We start from the raw sequence: 20,238 nt of genomic DNA, 5'->3' as shown, positions 1-20,238 counted from the left end.
CAGTTTTGGGCTCCTTATTTTAGAAAGGAGATACTGACATTGGAGAGGGTTTGGAGAAGATTCATGAGAATGATTCCAGGAATGGAAGTGTTACAGTTTGAGGAACGTCTGGCAGCTCTTGGGCTGTACTCGCTGGAGTTCAGGAGAATGAGGGGGGATCTCATAGAAGCATTCCGAATGCTAAAAGGCCTGAACAGATTAGATATGGCAAAGTTATTTCTCATGGTAGGGGACTCTAGGACCACAGGGCACAACTTCAGGATTGAAGTCCTTTTAGAACTGAGATGCAGAGAAATTACTTTAGTCAGAGGCTGGTAAATCTGTGGAATTTGTTGCCACGATCAGCTGTGGAAGCCAAGTGCACTGGGTGTATTTAAGGCAGAGATAGATAGGTTCTTGATTAGCCAGGGCATCAAAGGGTATGGGGTGAAAGCAGGGGAGTGGGGATGACTGGAAGAATTGGATCAGCCACGATTGAATGGTGGATTAGATTTGATGGGCTGAATGGCCTATGTCTGCTCCTATATATCTTATGGTCTTATGTCTCTCATTGGTAGTTGGATGTATGAAAGATAGAGGAATTGAGGGCTATGGGGAACTGGCACAGAAGAGGCCAATGTAGATCAGCCATGTTCATATTGAGCAGCTCAGTGGCCAACTCCTGATTGTATTTCCTTGCATTCTTATGCCCCCTTGAGAGGAAACTAAACAACCATTCAGTGCAGTCCTTTTCTGCATTTTAAATGTCAGACTGCAGAGAAATGTTGTATTTGTATTTAAACTTGGTAATTTGTCATACTGTGTGCTCCCTGTTTGACAAACTCTGCAAGGCGACAACTTTCCAGACAAGAACATAAGGAATAGGAGCAGGAGTAGGCCAACTGGCCCGTCAAGCCTGCTCCACCTTTCAATAAGTCATGGCTGATCTGACCATGGACTTATCTCCACCTACCTGCTTTTCCCCCATAACCAATAAATCCCCTACTATGCAAAAATCTATCATACCTTGTTTTAAATACATTTACTGAGGCAGCCTCCACTGCTTCATTGGGCAGAAAATTCCACAGGTTCACCACTCTCTGTGAAAAGCAGCTCCTCTTCATCTCCGTCCTAAATCTACACCCCCTCCCAAATCTTGAGGCTATATCCCCAAGTTATAGTCTCACTTATCAGTGGAAGCAACTTTTCTGCCTCTATCTTTTCTATCCCTTTCGTAATTTTACATGTTTCTATAAGATCTCCTCTCATTCTTCTGAATTCTAGCGAGTATAGTCCCAGGTGACTCAGTCTCTCCTCCTGGTCTAACCCCGTCATCTCTGGAATCGACCTGGGGAACCTCCTGTGCAGTGCCTCCGAAGCCAGTATATCCTTCTCAAGTAAGGAGACCAGAACTGCACACAGTACTCCAGGTGCGGCCTCACCAGTACCCTGTACATTTGTAGTATAACCTCCCTGCTCTTAAATTCAATCCCTCTAGCAAAGAAGGCCAACATACAATTTGCCTTCTTGATAGCCTGCAGCACCTGCAAACCAACCTTTTGTGATTCATGCACAAGCACTCCCAAGTCCTTCTGCACAGCAGCGTGCTGCAATCTTTTACCATTTAAATAATAATCTGCTCTTCCATTTTTTCTTCCTAAGTGGATGGCCTCGCATTTACCAACATTGTACTCCATCTTGTCCACTCACTTAACCTATCTATATCTCTCTGCAGACTCACCATATCTTCTGCACAATTTGCTTTTCCACTTAATTTAGTATCACCGGCAAACTTAGATACACTCCACTCAGTTCCCACTTCCAGATCATTAATGTATATTGTGAACAGTTGCGGGCCCAACACTGACCCCTGTGGCACACCACTCACCACTGATTGCCAACCAGGGTAACACTCATGTATCCTAACTCTCTGCTTTCTATTAGTTAATCAATCCTTTATCCATGCTAATACATCACCCCCAACTCTCTGCATCCTTATCTTATGGATAAGTCTTTTGTGCAGCACTTTATCAAACGCCTTCTGGAAATCCCAAGTAAATAATGTCCATCTGTACACCTCTATCCACTGCGCTCATTAAATCCTCAAAGGACTCCAGTAAGTTTGTCAAACAGGACCTGCCTTTGCTGAATCCATGCTGCGTCTGCCTGATGGATCCATTTCTTTCCAGATCCCTCATGACAAGCCAAAAAGCTACACATTTACGAGTTATCCTGTTCACTGATTGTCCATTTTACATTATGGAAAATATGAGACTTGTCATTTGGTGGTATTATTGGCAAACAATTGCTCACAGTGGAAAAAACAGAAGCTTTCTGCTTATTGGCATTGCTCTGGCAAATCATGTATTTTGAATGGCAAAATTGAAATGATTGATATAATTGAAATGATTAACAGAGCCTACTTGTCTTTTGCAGTTATTGAAAGAAGTTACCAGGAAACGAAGAAGTATTCGTATCAGGCGGCATGCAGATGAATTGAAGCCATATATTGCAGCCCACTTTGTTGTCCTACCCAATGAGTTTACACTTGGCGATCGGCTCTTTTACAATGGATTTGAAAATAAGCGTCTCCTAAGTGGTCAAGAATACGTTTTCTTTATTTTAGCCGTGCTCGATAGTCCAGAATCTGTAAGTTTTGTGTAATTTATTGTCCATAGTACATAATTGTAGTCTAAAATATGAACTGTGATTTTAGTTCTTTTTTTAAATCTTTAAAGTTCAATCCATTGAGATATGATTATGCATGATGCACCTATGAACAAGTAGTTATGATGGATGAGGTATTAATAGATGGAGAGTGCCAGGATTAATTGGTGTAAGGAAATTATACCAATTATGCTGATTTGCTTAATTTTATTTTGTAGCTCTTTAGTACATTAAGACATAAAAATGATACAATTATAAGGTATTTTTAGATGAAGTATTTTGCTCACAACTTTTTGGTTTGTAAGTCTTTCTCTGCTGATATTTGCTCGGTATAACAGAATCAAGCTAAGCCTTCAACGCAGCAGAAGTCAAACAATGTGAGACTAATTGTGGGGCCCAGTTGACTGTAACATTGCAGTTCTTGGTAAACCTGTATGGGTATAGTATATCAATGTGTAGTTTTACTTTTTGAGTTTGGTCTAGAATTCATTAGAAAAACAATTGATGAAAATTTTAAATTTGGAAAGACTTTATATACGTTAAGCTGCCTAATATTAGCATAACCAAATCCTCATGGTTGTTTATAACTTCTGCAGTCTTGCATTCATGAGTACTCAGATTCCACTGGCAAATATGAATTGCCAGAATTCTTGGAGCAAAGCAATTTGGTGCACCATGACTTTCAGAACATTGATTCCAAAGGGTGATCTTTTGAATTTCTGCTCTGTAACACTGTCAGAAATATACACACACTGCTGCAGGAGCACAGCAGATTAAGTTTATTGTCATATGCACAATACATGCATGCAATAAAAAACTTAGTTGCCGCAGCATCACAGGAACATCGCATCATATAAGCCTCATTCACTGGAAAATCATAAATTATACACAATTTTTTATAAGAAAGAACATGATTAGGACAGGATACTTTGAATAGGACATTTGTATGTTTGAGTCAAGCCTCCAAAGTACGTCATCCACCTTGGGGCAATTGTATTCAATATATGTAGTCACTGTATATACAGTTACCACACCACCAGGTTCAAGAACAGTTATTAACCTACAGCCATCAGCCTCCTGATAACCTCATTCACGACAACTCTGAACTGATCCTATGATATGTAGATTTACTTTCACGGACACTTTACAAAACATGGTCTCAGTATATTTTTATTTGCACAGTTTGACTTTTGCCTGTTGTTTATCGGTCTCTGTCTGCATGTGAATAGTTTGTCATAAAAAACTATTTTATTTCTTTTCGCCTGTAAAAGCCTGCAAGAAAATCAATCTCGAGGTAGTGCATGGTAACATATATGTACTTTGAGATTAAATTTACTTTGACCTTTGAACTTAAGCTTTATTGAGGGAAATGGAAATTAACAAAATAGCCATTATTTGTAGTTTTATCTTCTGTCAGTCTTAAAAGTATAGAAGGAAATTCCTATTCTACTTCTCCACATTTCTGCTTCAGAAGGACAGTAAGTTTGTATATTGTTTAAATTATCCAATCTTAAATCAATGAATATGCAATTATCATTTTGGAATTGATTAATGTCAGTCAACATAAGCCCACAGCTAATGCTGATTGCCAACCAGGGGCCTCTAAATATGTATTAACACTCACAAATCTTTAAAGTTCTGGACAGAGTGGCTCTCATCCTGGGGGCACATTTCCATATTTCCCTCTGGTTCAGCAAATCAGGTAGTTTTAGTCAACATTTACATGGAAACTTGGCCACAATAGAGGCCAAACCTGGTTCACCTCATTGCCATTTTACCTTCAAGTTCAAAGAGGCATTTTTTTTACTCCCAGAGAGTGTCTTTGAGAAAGTTGCTGAAACTTTCCCCAGCTTTAATCACAGAGCAGCTTACCATTGGTGTTCAGTTTTCATCATTTTCATCAGCAAAATCTTCAGTACCAATGGAAAAGGTTGTCTTAGCAACCAGAATTGTTTTAATGTATAATTAGTTTCAGTGTATGCCAGAGCAGACCTTAACTGTGCCACACTCAGCACTGTATCTCTGGTCAGAACATTGGTCTTATTGGATTCATCAGTCCCAACAGAAAAGATCCTGTTCTTTGTTTTCAGTAAAGAAACCTGTAACTTCATGAGCATTAAAGAACCCGGTCTCTGCGGTCAATGCCGATTCAGTGTGAATACTTTTAGATTAGTTTTATTTATCACATGTATGTCAAAACATGGAAACATACAGTGCAATATGTCATTTGCTTCAAATTAGTGAGGATTGGGCTGGGCAGTCCGCAAGTATTGCCATGCTTTCAGTACCAACGTAGCATGCCGATGCCTCACTAACCCTAAACTATGTCTCTGGAATGTTCAAGGAGACCAGAGTCACTGGGCGAATGAACAGACTCCTTACAGACAGTGGTGGGAATCAATTCCTGATCTTACAACTGCTGCTGTAAAGCATTACACTAACTACTTACACTGACCACTATGCTACTGTGCCATGTCTCCTCCAGTTTTTATTCTGTAGGTTAAAAAATTAATTGTACGTCCTTTAGTGCCTTCAATAAGTTCCTTAAAAGTTCATTCATTCATTCGATGTTTCAAATGCACTGGTGAATTTACTCAGAGCATACCTCCTGAAAACCCATGTTGCAGCTATTTCTACCGGTTATTCACCTTTAACACAACCACGGTTAGTGAATATATAATATTACCACTGTTTACAATGGTTTTTATGTCAATATGTGACCATTTAGAGAAAATACTTCATGTGTATGTCTGGCTCATTCTCACAAGGTTCATACATGGATTTAGAATCATTTTCTTGGCAAACCAGTTGCAGAACATTTTGAACCTATTGATTCCAATGTTTTTCTCTTTGAAATTAAAGTTTAAGTTTAATTTTAATTTTCATTCAACCATATATGAACACCCATGAATAGAACCAAATCAAATAGCGTCCTCCTGGGCTGAGGTGCAAAACACAGTGCAAACAATCATACACAGCACAAGGCACATATAATTACGATAGCAGTAAACATACCGTCACACAAAAAAATAATAATAATATAATTCAAGACTCTTGAGTGTCCCATCCTGTAGTTTGATGGTAATGGGATCTTGTCTGCAAAAATAAGCCTGCAACATTCAGATCGTCAAGCTTGTCTTCCACTGAGTGAACACTAGAGGGCAGCACTGACAGGAGGGTCCAGCCCTCAACCCACCATGGAAGGCCACCACACCACACCACCCCCCCCCCCCCCAGCATCACCCGCCCTGGGTGGCTGCAACAGGCATTCCAGAGGCACGGGGGCCTGGACTGCAGTAAAACTGAGGCCATGTAGCTCCTCCACCATCGGTTTCGCCAGTGAGCCAGTCCTGCAGTATTCTACATTACCAATGTCCAATAGGGTCTTGCGATCACAGGAAAATGTCCAAGACAATCACACACACCATCTGTTGGATTGAACACTGACTCTGTAGCAGGCGATAACAAGCCCAGCTCCTTCACTATCGAGCAACTCGCTAGTGGGGTAGACCTGCAGTACTTGATGTTTCAATGCGTAGCGGTGTTTTGCAATTGTGAAAAAGACTTAAAAGGTGAACAATTACACCATTGGTCGGACCCGGAGAGCCTGCAGTGACCATGTGCGTCGCCATCTTCCTTTTTAGTTTCTTTATCAGCATTAAATATGCACATGCTTCTGATGATTCATTATGTTTGGACAGTGGCTTGATATCTCCTTCCCGTGTTCCCTCTGAGTGTGACTTTGAGCCTTGCACAGGGACCGTACGCTCGGTTCCCAATGGGCTTTGAGCAACCGACTCAGTGCAAATCAGCTCATTTGGTCAATGGACTCTTCAGATAGAAAGAGTTTTCTTTTTCCCAATCTAGCCAATTCTCTGTTTCAATTGGAAGCAGGTCTGAAGAAAACACATTACTCAACAGCAAGGACAAACTGGTGAGACGAGTGAGATACAGTGGACTGCAGATGCTGGAATTCAGTGGGTCGAGCAGCATCTGTGGGAGGGGGGGTGCAATTGTCAATATTTCAGGGTGAAATCCTGCATCAGAACTCAGAATGGAGATGAGACCCGGCCAGTGCAAAGAGGAGAAGGGAAGTACTGAGTACCGAGAAAGGGGTGAATGGCGGACAACATTGGCAAGATGTTTGAATCCTCTTGTGGCATTCCTGTATAGCAGGAATTCATTTGCATGCGCAAAGGGTCCCTTTCAATCATCTCCACAAGATGTTCGTCTGGCCCAAGCTACTTGTATTTACCACTGTTGTTGCCCTGACTTGGCAGTTCGTAGGAAATGAGTTCTAACTGGATACTTTGATGAGCTTGCTTTCATCATGTGGAGACTGAACCAACAAGAGAGAATGACATACTATAGGATCTTTTCTCATGTTTGAATGTGCCCTCCTCCTAAGCTATGAGAGCTTCCTTTAGTTCTTTTAACTTCACAAGGCCTGAAACCATGCTGCTCCTGTAGACTCCACCAAGTTTTCCAGTTACTGCTGTTTTGATAAGGTTCTTTAATCTGCTACTTCTGATGGCTAAAGAACTGACATTCTCTCGGATTAAGTTTCTGGCATTACAAGTGTGTCAATGTCCTAAAAGCCTGCAATTCCATAACTCCGAATTCCATAGCTCCATTAATGTTCTTGTTGCAGTGACAGAGGGGAAAGACAGACTTACCGAGCAGCATTTGTTATGATTTGGCAGCAGCTGCCACACTGATGACATGTTTAATGAGTTCAATGTCTTTTAAAAAGATGGATTCTTCCCACTGTAGGTGACATATCATTTACTTTCCATTTCATTAAACCTTGGAATGTTGTGAAACAAAAATAAGAGCTTTTTGGAATGAAATGGATGAAAATCGTTCATTTATGTTTCATGAGCAAGAAAAGTCAAACAGCAGAGATAAAAACACAGCAGTTGTAGGACACAGAAGATTCCAATATCTGGTAACTACATGGCATATTAATTGAATTGTTGACTAATTGTAATCATTCCACAATATTTGGCCAAATCAAATGTTTTATTGGTGTAATAAAAAAAGCTTCTCTCCCAGATTGATTTATTCCTTTTCTGAGAACTGGAGTATTATTTGCACATCTTATACTGGTACACCTCCTAGAACTAGGACCACTTCCTTGGTGCTGGCTGAAGGAGGTGGGTCCTGACTACAGCACCATTCTGGAATGCCAGTGATCTACCTTTGCAATGAACAAATTAAAAACAAGCACCAGTTTTAAACTAGTTGGAGTTCTAAATTATCACTCTGTATTGGAGTGGAATAGAGAAATCACATTCCATTTTCAGTGCGCCATTCTTGACCTCTCATAGCACTAAGTGATAAGTCTACATGGTCCTACCTTCCTCTTAGGGCTGTCAGATTGTAAGTGTCATGGTATTTGTCTCTTATGTTATAATGAGCCCTCTAATGAACGTCCAGTTTCCATTTGCAGGTGAACAAAGGGTTAGGGAATCTGCAGTTATGGCACTCTTACAAGTCTAAATTTGCAGTGCATTTTCCTGCACAAGCATTTAATTCAATCTATTCCTTGTTTTTTTTAAATTTTGTTGATAAGGTAGCTTTTCTTCCAGCTCCTCACCGTTGGTGATGTTCTTGTTCCAGATGATGTATGCAACAAGCCCTTACTCCGACCCAGTGCTGTCAGCGGACCTTGATCCTCAGCCCATTACAGATGAAGAAGAAGGATTGATTTGGGTGGTTGGCCCTGTCTTAGCTGTCGTGTTCATCATCTGCATTGTCATTGCAATCCTCCTCTATAAGAGGTAAAGTAGCCAGAGCTGTCGTATCAGGCATTGTCTGATGTTTTTGTTGCAGTGATAGTGGGGAAGGACAGCCTTGCATATAATGTGTGTTTATGGCTGCAATCCTATTGACATGTTTAGTGAGTTCTATAAAGACTTTTGCAATCATTGAAGTAACTAATAAGAGAAATATCTCAACTGAAGCATTGGAGGAAAACAATTGGAAAAGATCATATAGTCACTCTGGCTTCTCCACTCTGCTGAGTCTGGAAACACTCGTCCACACCTAAAAAAAACCTTCTAAAACGTGTTTCTCGTGAGATGTTTCAGTGAGGAGAGGTTAGACAAACTTGGGATGTTTTCTCTGCAGTAGCCGAGGCAAGGGACGACCTGATAGAAGTCTATAAGATTATGAGGGATGTAGATAGAGTAGGGAGGCAGTATCCCCTGGTCAAAATGTGTAATATAAAAGGGCATGAGTGAGGTGAGAGGGGATGAGTCCAAAACAGATGTGCAGGGCATGTTTATTTTACAAAGAGTGTGGTACATACCTAGAACACACTGGTAGTGAAAGAAAATACAGTAGAAGAATTTAAGAGGCTCTTAGAGAGACACATGGATATGCAGAGAATGGAGGGACATGGATCTTGTTGAGCAGACTGAAGGTATTAGTTAGGCATTTAGTTACCATTTTAATAAGCTCAGCACGGCATTATGGGCTGAAAAGCCTGCGCCTGCGATGTCTTTGTTCTTTGTTGTCAAGCAATTTTAAAAGATACTGAACAAGGATAAGAATTCAATTAAAGCAAGTAACAGATGCTATTGCCACTTCAAAGACAAAGAATTGCCTGTTTCCCAGTAGTTCTCTCTCTAATCATGGGGGCCAGTTCCGATTCAATCCACCTATTTGACTCTACTACGTATACAGTAAATTACAGAGAAGCATCAGGCGAGGAGTGGTCTGTGCAATTCACGTTGTGACAAGCAGTTTGATCGTCAAAACCAACAAGTGTACAGCTTGCTGTTAAGCTGCAGTCGCCGACTAAAAGCTGACCCGTTACTCGGGAAGTAGTCCACATCATCCAGCCACATACTGTCAAATGAAATGCCCTCTCATCCCTTAATGGAATCACGCTGGTTTGGAGCTCTCGGTAAAAGCTCTTTGATGTCTCCAGCTCCAGCTTCTGCAATCATTATTTTCTGTGCATGTTTCAGTTCCATCGCCCATCAAACAATTTTGCTTTTATAGGCTCTTGCCAGTTGCTGACTCTAACAAGATCAGCTTTGTTGTTTCCCTGTGTATTATAGGCATAGCCCTCATTCGACATAGTAAATTCCTCTGTGACCATTGATTGGTAAACATTCAAAAATACCAAAATGTACAATCACCACCTCACCAGAACAGTAATTAAATGTGGCATCTCAGTGTAATCTGACCGTAAGTGAAAGTGACATCAGAACTGAAATGTATTTCTGTTGAAGCACGCGTGTTGCTGTTTTCTTGGCCTGACCTTTAGCCCTTCATTATACTGCTATTAGAAAGCATTAACTGCACTGATGAACTGTCACTGCTTAATTTGCATGTTAAGTAACATGTTCCATGCCAGTCAGACATCTGCAGTGTTGCCATAGCTATCGCTGTCTGAAAGGGAAGCTAACGTACTGACCTTTGTTCTCATTCCTCTTGCTTTTCAATTGGACAGCAAACCTGACAGGTAAGCAAAGATGTAGCTTTTGGAAAAGGTGTGTGCTGGGTTCTGTGTGTGCAACAGAGGGTAGTGGACCTGGAGGAACAGGGAAAATGTGCTCTCATCCCCTCCATCCCCCACAAAACTGTTGAAAGCATCGCAAGTAATCATCATTATTGATGATCTGAAAGAAGACCTTTTGTCTGAAAATAAGAAATAATCAACTCCTACTGTTTCTGCGGGTCCACCAGTTTCCTCACACAGTCCAAACCCTTACCCGGTAGTTTAATTGGTCATTCTAAATCGTCCCGTGATTAGGTTAGGGTTAATTGGGTTTGCTGGGGGTGGGGGTTGCTAGAGTGGTGTAACTTAAAGGACTAGACAGGGCCTATTCGGCACTATGTAACTAAATCAATAAATATTTACTACAACTAGTCCATAAGAAAACAGCCTGAGCAAATATCTGCACTGTTTGTGGGAGAATAAAAATTATGGCCTTCTGACATCAGCTATGGTAGGCCTGTTGTTGTAGCCACAAATATTACCTCAGTTTATATGCTGAAGTTGTGTGAAATGATTTCCATCATTCACAGAGGCATGCGCTTTATTAATAACGGCCTCCAGCAATCCGAGCCCATGTGACCTTGTGGTTTCAGAACTGCAGTGTGATAATGTGACTTGCCATGCGGAACACTTCTAGTGTGTCTCTTTTATCATTTTCTGCAGCATGCAATCTTTTCTCCCCAAGTCCTTTCCCTCACAGCCTTTATAATCTAACAGAAGTTGCAATGAAGTTATTTGGGAAAAAAAATGTGATTACATATTAGAAGGAATGGTTCTTTTATAACCACATTTCCAATAGAAAGAGTAGGTAAAGCCCATTTTCCGATTTTGTGAGACATTTAAAGGTATTGCTTGAATGATTGTGCCAGTGGGAAGGAAGTTGATGGTAGACTATGAATGGGGAATATAATTGAATTTAAATGATACCTATGTATGTAATGTAAATGCCTACAAGCTCCGTTTGATGTAGAGGGAGAAAATGGAGAAAAACACTTTAATATGTGGAAGCAGATATTCCCCATGTAGCAAAGCAGAGAAATTGAGAATATGTATATCTAATGCTGCTGCAGGAATTATTAAGCCAAGCAAAAGAGTAAGTTTCTTGCATTTGAATACCTTTTTGAATACTGCAGTTAAACCCAAACCCAAAGTAATTTTGAATTATTACTAATGGAAGAAATGTGAGATGAGTCAACAATTCTTTTTTTTAAACAGCCAACTCATGGAATAATCGTGTGATAATGAGTAAGTGGTCTGCTTTTGCAATGTTCAGTGTTGACCTGACTTGGAAATAGTGCATTTTGTGGTAGTTGTATCTCTTAGCTCAAAGAGGAGTTAGGCTCTTCAAATTAAAGTCTCTATTCCAGTGCTCTGGGGTGATAAATGAAGTCCCACCATCCAACTGAGAGACACTATCTCTGAGAACTTTGGGTAGCACTTATGGGCAGATCAGATCTCTCTGCTCACTTAACTGGCAGGAGCTCAGTTTGTTTCTGTTGTCGCTAACAACAATGTTTTCCTTGTAGGAAAAGGACGGAGTCTGACTCAAGAAAAAGCAGTATTCCCAACAGCAAGGAATTACCTTCCCATCATCCCACAGACCCAGTCGAACTAAGACGACTTAATTTCCAAACTCCAGGTGAGATATGGAAGTGTTTTAGTCCAAGCATTGGAGCTTTGTGTTGACCCTGTGTATCTGGTGAGATTGGATAAGGATTGGAAATAGAGTGTTATTGTGAAATGTGCCTGTAAATTGTATTATTGACTTTTCTCTGCATTTGCTCAAAGTCACATTTGTTTGGTATGTCACGGAAGAACTTCCAATAAGAAAAACAGATGGCAAGCAAATTATCTTTACTTCTTATGTTGTAGGATATTGGTATATTCTTCCATAATTACTCAATACCACACCAAATCTCTGCCTCCTGTTGCTGAATGAATATTTTTTTAAGATCTCGCAGTCCTGGGAAATAAACAGTCTCTAAATTGTTTGCAACTTTTTATCCCAGTTTTCATACTTCTGAGAAGACAGCATTTTCAATCTGAAGTAATGCATCTCTGACATTTTTCCCCAATAATTAAAATAAAAAAGTTAATTTAATAATTAAATTAAATTAAATTTAAATTATTGTTACCTGTACCTTTTCTCTATTGTCCTTTCTGGATTTGAATGTTGCAAGAGTCAGATTAAGCAAGACTGCAGCGAGTTTCTGTAAAGTTGAGTTGGGTTCTTCACTGTAACGCCCAGTGGCTCTCTCATTATCTTAACTCTGAGAGGTCAAGTGCCCTCAGGGCTGAGGGCAAATGTTAAAGCTTTAGACATCATGCACAAGTCTGCAGTGCAGTTGCCCTGAACTCACAATGAAGAAGTTAATTGTTCAACATGCAATTGAAATAAAACAACAACTAATGTGACTAAATTAATTTAAAATACTGTCAATGATTATTAAGCAGTAATTTAAAGCAAAGAAAGGGGTATTTTTCATTGGACCTGTGAAAAGATTTGAACAAGGGAGTTGTTTCACCATCAATTAGTGTGTACTTTAATGCAGTGTTCTTTTTGAAGATGCTTTCACTAAACCAGTAATTGTAGGCATTTACAATCCACAATACTAAATTGATTGGTTCCAATGCACATTATAGACCAGATATATTCATTATGTATAACACCAATAAAATGCTATAATTTAATCAGCTATTAAGCTGTAGAGATAAAGCCAAGTCACCAGTTTTGAACCTGATCTCATTAATTCCCACAGGGCCCACTTTAAGTGATACTCACCTTCAGTCTGAAGGAAATGACTTTATGCGAACATGCGAATTAGCGAACGTAACAATCAATAATAACACCTTCAATGAAAGATCCTTAAAAGTGAAAAAAGAAGCTAAAAGGGAAACTTGCATTTGATAGACATGTGCCCTCCAGCAAGACGTGAATATTAGAGTGAATGGGAGGTGACCCCTGGGTTAATCCAGATCTAACTGACTGCTCACAAGTGAATCTGTTTCTATTGAGAAAGCATTGTAAGGAAGAGTCTGCCAAGTTTCTGGAGTGTGCAGGTCACACATAATTCAACATTAATTACCCACAAAAATTGGGAACAAGAAGGAGAAGTTATTAAGGAATACTACAATGCTTTTTTTAGATTTATGTTCAGATATATCAGTCTACACTTCACAATTGTATTACCAGCAGTAACCATGAGTACTGCATGCATTAATAGTATACTGAAAGCTTCACTGGTCAATTCAGATTTACCAAAATACAATGCAGAATGTTAACATGATTGTACAATATTACTTTTTCTGCTTCTTGATAAATGTAGTGGCACATTTATTGCAGATGAGTTGACATTACCTTTAAATAATGGCATAAGGAATTTACTGCAAGTGCATCAAGTTTTCTTGTCCTGATTTTCCTTTGGTATAATTTCACGGTTCACATTAGGTTAGTGCATATAGAACTGAACTCTGTGCTGAAACTATGTCATTCCTGAGGCTGTCTAACACTGACAATGCTGCATCAGGCAGTGTCTTATTTTGCTTCATTTGTATTGTTACTTTGTTGGAGACAGATCTTCCTTTTCCCACCCTTCCCTTTTCCCAAACGAAAGGTATTCCACCTGTTAGCACCCTGGCAATTCAAACTGCAAATGTTTTTCAATGAAGAAGTAAAGGGATAATCATTCTTTTTTGCAGGCCTGATGTTCTGCATGATGTCTATAGCTTGCTTGCATTGTCATTGTCAGGTTCAGCAAACTAACCACTAACCAGCTTGTTTGAAATAACCCTCAAGCGACCTCATACTCCCAGCTTAACAAAAATTGGGAATGCTCTTTTTTTCTTTGATAGAGAAGCAGAAAGATAAATATTGATTTCCTTTGGGAAAATTTTTTTCTGGTTTTTGCTCCCAAACCAGTTTACAGCTGGGAGGGCAGATTTCTGCAATTCGATGTCGACGTAAATGTAGTATGTCCATATTGTGAACTCAAAAGTTGGTGAATAAGGAAATCAAATACAATAAACATCTGGTGACTCACTAGTAAAGCTAACAGAAGAGATTACTTAAGTGTCTTCCAAGCCTGATATTGCGTGGTGTGAGTATTTTCAAACCTCAGATCTGATCTGTGCAGCTGCTCCTAACATGTGTTTACCTTTGCCAACTGGCTTTTACTTTTACAGCCTTGATCAATTGCTCAATCACCTCTTTGACAAGTTCTGCCCTGCCTCCTTCTCCAGTACACTGCTAGTCAATCATGATAACCCTCCACAAACAGCTATGTTTCTCTGTCTCCATTTTGAGGGCATAGTTTAAGCACAATATCATTGCATTTTCTCCTTTTAGTGATATTTTTGCCCCTTCATGCAAATACACTTGTCATATCTGTGTGAAGTTTGTTTTGCTGCTTCAACCATTCCATTAATATTTCATTCCATTTGCTAGATGTTGACATAAAATCAGTAAAAATACATCGTAACCTTCCTGATACATCATATTCCGCAAGAAATTAATGAAGGGCAGCAGAGAGTTGGTGATAAATGCTTGCTGTCCTAGGGAAAGATGCCAAGGTATGGGGAGAACTACTTTCTGGGGCCAAAAAATTATGCCTGTGGTCCAGGGATTTACACTAGGGCGGGAGCTCTTGACCTTGAGATTGACACAGAGCCAAGTGTAGTTTAACTGATGTTAAGCTGAGCAAAATAAATTAATTGATGATGTTTGTCCTTTCACTCCCCCGCCCCCAGCTCACTACCTCACTTCTCCCTCACTGAATGCTCTCAGTAGCAATATTTCTGAGCCTCTAGCTTCTACATCTGTGGGTGTAGTGTCGCAGAATAATGCTGGTAATAGGCCTGCCATTCGAAGTAAACTGCATGTAAATGTCTGCTGTCTGCATAATTTTTATAAGCCAAGCACAATGGAATTACTTCATCAGTTATTATTCAAAAAACATTTTTGATCAGCACTTCTACCAATTTGATTTATTTTCCTGGTATTTTGTATGAAAATTTCCTTCTCATTTTGGTGGAAGAGCAGAAACTTTATTTATACCCCGCCTATTTTCTTTACAGGTTCAGGTGCCTCCAGTTACCATGGTAACCTCCATTCAACAAGTTAGTTTCCCCTGGCATTAGTTTACGTCTTCTCTCTTCTGAACTACTTCTCTCAGGCTTCTGGCTGTTTGTTGTGTAGTTCACCTGCTGTAGTTTTCATTCTAACTCGATGTAAATGGCATTCTGTACATTGCAGGGAGATAAGTTTGAAATGACAGCGCTATCATTATTCAAAGCAGCAGTTAATGCTAGGGCTAACCTTCCATCTTCTCTACCAAGCTAACCTTGCCAACCTGCAGCCCAGACTTATTCTTTCTCACTTTAGGAATGTGTACTTTCAGAGCATGATTGGTGACTGTTAATTGCCTTGAGAGTTCTTCACTTCTGAGCATGTCTTGCTTTCAGTAATCAGACTGCCTGCTTTTGTTTCCTCTCTCCACATCAGACATGGTTACTAGTTTACACATCAAGCTCTTCTAACAATTGCTTTTCAGACTTGTATTGTGTTGCTGGGCAATTAAGCAGCATTGTTGTGACGCAAGTTTTATTCTTGTCCAACCTTGTCAGGCATGGCCAATCATCCACCAATCCCTATCTCCGAGCTTGCTGATCACATTGAGCGATTGAAAGCCAATGACAACTTGAAGTTCTCACAAGAGTACGAGGTGAATCACTTTCTGCTGATGTATTGACAGTTCTCGTTTGTATTAATGTGTGACAGAGTGGAGTGAGTATCTTGTTCTTTTATTCCTCTCAGAATTACCTTGTGGTAGAAAAGAGGAGCATTCAGCCCTACAGTTGTAAAGCCACATGAGGAGCATTATGTTCAATTCCGTTTACTCCATTGCAGGAATGACGTGGAGGCTTTGAAGAGGGTGTAGAATTGACTTAACTGATGCTGACTGGATTAGAGAGAAGGAGAGTTCGGACAAAAGTGCTTTTTTAAATTTCTAGAGCTGTGGAGTCTGAAAGAAGACCAGATAGAAGTTTATTAGATGATGAGAGGCATAGGTAGAGTTCACAGCTAGTATCTTTTCCCCAGGATCAAAATGTCTAATACTCGAGGATGTGCATTTAAGCTGAGAAGGAGGCAAATCAAAAGGAAGATGTTTTACACAGAATAGTGGGTAGTAGAGCCAAGTGCAGTAGAGATATTTAAGAGGCTCTTAAATTAGTGCATGAATCTGCAGAGAACTAAGGGATATGGACGTTGTGTAACAGAAGAGATTAGTTAAGTTAGGCATGTTATTAGTAGTTAATTAGTTTGACGAAACCTTGTGAGGTGAAGGGCTTGTTATTGTGCAGTCCTGTTCTATGTACTAGCACAGAGTCATATCAGAGGTTGTTTCAAGGAGCATCTTAATGGGGAAAAAAGAGAGCCAATAAGGCAGAGAACATTGCAGGGAGAATTGCAGTGTTCTGTGCCATGGATGGCTGGTATCGTCATCAGAGATGGGTGGTTAAAACTGGAAACGTGTAAGAAGCTCAAATCAAGAGCATGTAGATCTTGGAATGGGTCAGTGCGGGAAGAGTTTACACAGGTTGAGTGGGTCAGTGCAGGAAGAGTTTACACAGGTTGAATGTGTCAGTGCAGGAAGAGTTTACACAGGTTGAATGGGTCAGAGCAGGAAGAGTTTACACAGGTTGAATGTGTCAGTGCAGGAAGAATTTACACAGGTTGAATGGGTCAGAGCGGGAAGAGTTTACGCTGGTTGAATGGGTCAGTGCAGGAAGAGTTTACACAGGTTGAATGTGTCAGTGCAGGAAGAGTTTACACAGGTTGAATGGGTCAGAGCGGGAAGAGTTTACACAGGTTGAATGGGTCAGTGCAGGAAGAGTTTACACTGGTTGAATGTGTCAGTGCAGGAAGAGTTTACACAGGTTGAATGGGTCAGAGCGGGAAGAGTTTACACAGGTTGAATGGGTCAGTGCAGGAAGAGTTTACACTGGTTGAATGTGTCAGTGCAGGAAGAGTTTACACAGGTTGAATGGGTCAGTGCAGGAAGAGTTTACACAGGTTGAATGTGTCAGTGCAGGAAGAGTTTACACAGGTTGAATGGGTCAGTGCAGGAAGAGTTTACACTGGTTGAATGTGTCAGTGCAGGAAGAGTTTACACAGGTTGAATGGGTCAGTGCAGGAAGAGTTTACACAGGTTGAATGGGTCAGTGCAGGAAGAGTTTACACAGGTTGAATGTGTCAGTGCAGGACGAGTTTACACAGGTTGAATGGGTCAGTGCAGGAAGAGTTTACACAGGTTGAATGGGTCAGTGCAGGAAGCGTTTACACTGGTTGAATGGGTCAGAGCGGGAAAAGTTTACACAGGTTGAATGTGTCAGTGCAGGAAGAGTTTACACAGGTTGAATGGGTCAGAGCGGGAAGAGTTTACACAGGTTGAATGTGTCAGTGCAGGAAGAGTTTACACAGGTTGAATGGGTCAGAGCGGGAAGAGTTTACACAGGTTGAACGGGTCAGTGCAGGAAGAGTTTACACAGGTTGAACGTGTCAGTGCAGGAAGAGTTTACACAGGTTGAATGGGTCAGAGCGGGAAGAGTTTACACAGGTTGAATGGGTCAGTGCAGGAAGAGTTTACACAGGTTGAATGGGTCAGTGCAGGAAGAGTTTACACAGGTTGAATGGGTCAGAGCGGGACGAGTTTACACAGGTTGAATGGGTCAGTGCAGGAAGAGTTTACACAGGTTGAATGGGTCAGTGCAGGAAGAGTTTACACAGGTTGAATGGGCCAGTGCAGGAAGAGTTTACACAGGTTGAATGGGTCAGTGCAGGAAGAGTTTACACAGGTTGAATGTGTCAGTGCAGGAAGAGTTTACACAGGTTGAATGTGTCAGTGCAGGAAGAGTTTACACAGGTTGAATGTGTCAGTGCAGGAAGAGTTTACACAGGTTGAATGGGTCAGTGCAGGAAGAGTTTACACAGGTTGAATGTGTCAGTGCAGGAAGAGTTTACACAAGTTGAATGTGTCAGTGCAGGAAGAGTTTACACAGGTTGAATGTGTCAGTGCAGGAAGAGTTTACACAGGTTGAATGGGTCAGTGCAGGAAGAGTTTACACAGGTTGAATGTGTCAGTGCAGGAAGAGTTTACACAGGTTGAATGTGTCAGTGCAGGAAGAGTTTACACAGGTTGAATGTGTCAGTGCAGGAAGCGTTTACATGAGTTGAATGTGTCAGTGCAGGAAGAGTTTACACAGGTTGAATGGGTCAGTGCAGGAAGAGTTTACATGAGTTGAATGGGTCAGTGCAGGAAGCGTTTACACAGGTTGAATGGGTCAGAGCGGGAAGAGTTTACACAGGTTGGATGTGTCAGTGCAGGAAGAGTTTACACAGGTTGAATGGGTCAGTGCAGGAAGCGTTTACACTGGTTGAATGGGTCAGAGCGGGAAGAGTTTACACAGGTTGAATGGGTCAGTGCAGGAAGCGTTTACACAGGTTGAATGGGTCAGAGCGGGAAGAGTTTACACAGGTTGAATGGGTCAGTGCAGGAAGCGTTTACACTGGTTGAATGGGTCAGAGCAGGAAGAGTTTACACAGGTTGAATGGGTCAGTGCAGGAAGAGTTTACACAGGTTGAATGGGTCAGAGCGGGAAGCGTTTACACAGGTTGAATGGGTCAGAGCGGGAAGAGTTTACACAGGTTGAATGGGTCAGTGCAGGAAGCGTTTACACTGGTTGAATGGGTCAGAGCGGGAAGAGTTTACACAGGTTGAATGGGTCAGTGCAGGAAGAGTTTACACAGGTTGAATGGGTCAGTGCAGGAAGAGTTTACACAGGTTGAATGGGTCAGATGGGGAAGAGTTTACACAGGTTGAATGTGTCAGTGCAGGAAGAGTTTACACAGGTTGAATGGGTCAGAGCGGGAAGCGTTTACACAGGTTGAATGGGTCAGAGCGGGAAGAGTTTACACTGGTTGAATGGGTCAGAGCGGGAAGCGTTTACACAGGTTGAATGGGTCAGAGCGGGAAGAGTTTACACAGGTTGAATGGGTCAGTGCAGGAAGCGTTTACACAGGTTGAATGGGTCAGAGCGGGAAGAGTTTACACAGGTTGAATGGGTCAGTGCAGGAAGCGTTTACACTGGTTGAATGGGTCAGAGCGGGAAGAGTTTACACAGGTTGAATGGGTCAGTGCAGGAAGAGTTTACACTGGTTGAATGTGTCAGTGCAGGAAGAGTTTACACAGGTTGAATGGGTCAGAGCAGGAAGAGTTTACACAGGTTGAATGGGTCAGATGGGGAAGAGTTTACACAGGTTGAATGTGTCAGTGCAGGAAGAGTTTACACAGGTTGAATGGGTCAGAGCAGGAAGAGTTTACACAGGTTGAATGTGTCAGTGCAGGAAGAATTTACACAGGTTGAATGGGTCAGAGCGGGAAGAGTTTACGCTGGTTGAATGGGTCAGTGCAGGAAGAGTTTACACAGGTTGAATGTGTCAGTGCAGGAAGAGTTTACACAGGTTGAATGGGTCAGAGCGGGAAGAGTTTACACAGGTTGAATGGGTCAGTGCAGGAAGAGTTTACACTGGTTGAATGTGTCAGTGCAGGAAGAGTTTACACAGGTTGAATGGGTCAGAGCGGGAAGAGTTTACACAGGTTGAATGGGTCAGTGCAGGAAGAGTTTACACTGGTTGAATGTGTCAGTGCAGGAAGAGTTTACACAGGTTGAATGGGTCAGTGCAGGAAGAGTTTACACAGGTTGAATGTGTCAGTGCAGGAAGAGTTTACACAGGTTGAATGGGTCAGTGCAGGAAGAGTTTACACTGGTTGAATGTGTCAGTGCAGGAAGAGTTTACACAGGTTGAATGGGTCAGTGCAGGAAGAGTTTACACAGGTTGAATGGGTCAGTGCAGGAAGAGTTTACACAGGTTGAATGGGTCAGAGCGGGAAGAGTTTACACAGGTTGAACGGGTCAGTGCAGGAAGAGTTTACACAGGTTGAACGTGTCAGTGCAGGAAGAGTTTACACAGGTTGAATGGGTCAGAGCGGGAAGAGTTTACACAGGTTGAATGGGTCAGT

General features: G+C 41.2%; 1 protein-coding gene across 4 annotated transcripts in view; it reads left to right on the top strand.

Moving 5' to 3' along the window:
- Positions 1-20,238, top strand: part of LOC132396773 (receptor-type tyrosine-protein phosphatase delta) — a 635,525-nt gene that overhangs the window by 496,382 nt on the left and 118,905 nt on the right. For 2 of the 4 annotated variants that reach the window (XM_059974654.1, XM_059974652.1), the window contains exons 18-22: positions 2,416-2,628; positions 8,269-8,429; positions 11,686-11,798; positions 15,233-15,274; positions 15,782-15,879. In XM_059974654.1, the coding sequence (XP_059830637.1) occupies positions 2,416-2,628; positions 8,269-8,429; positions 11,686-11,798; positions 15,233-15,274; positions 15,782-15,879 (627 nt within the window). The remainder of the gene's footprint in view (positions 1-2,415; positions 2,629-8,268; positions 8,430-11,685; positions 11,799-15,232; positions 15,275-15,781; positions 15,880-20,238) is intronic. The other 2 variants (XM_059974656.1, XM_059974655.1) reach the window with 1 other exon arrangement.

The sequence above is a fragment of the Hypanus sabinus genome, chromosome 7 (assembly GCF_030144855.1).
Source record: "Hypanus sabinus isolate sHypSab1 chromosome 7, sHypSab1.hap1, whole genome shotgun sequence".
Classification (NCBI taxonomy): domain Eukaryota; kingdom Metazoa; phylum Chordata; class Chondrichthyes; order Myliobatiformes; family Dasyatidae; genus Hypanus; species Hypanus sabinus.
Note: the sequence above shows the minus strand (reverse complement) of the source record. Positions and strands in the feature narration are given on the sequence as shown.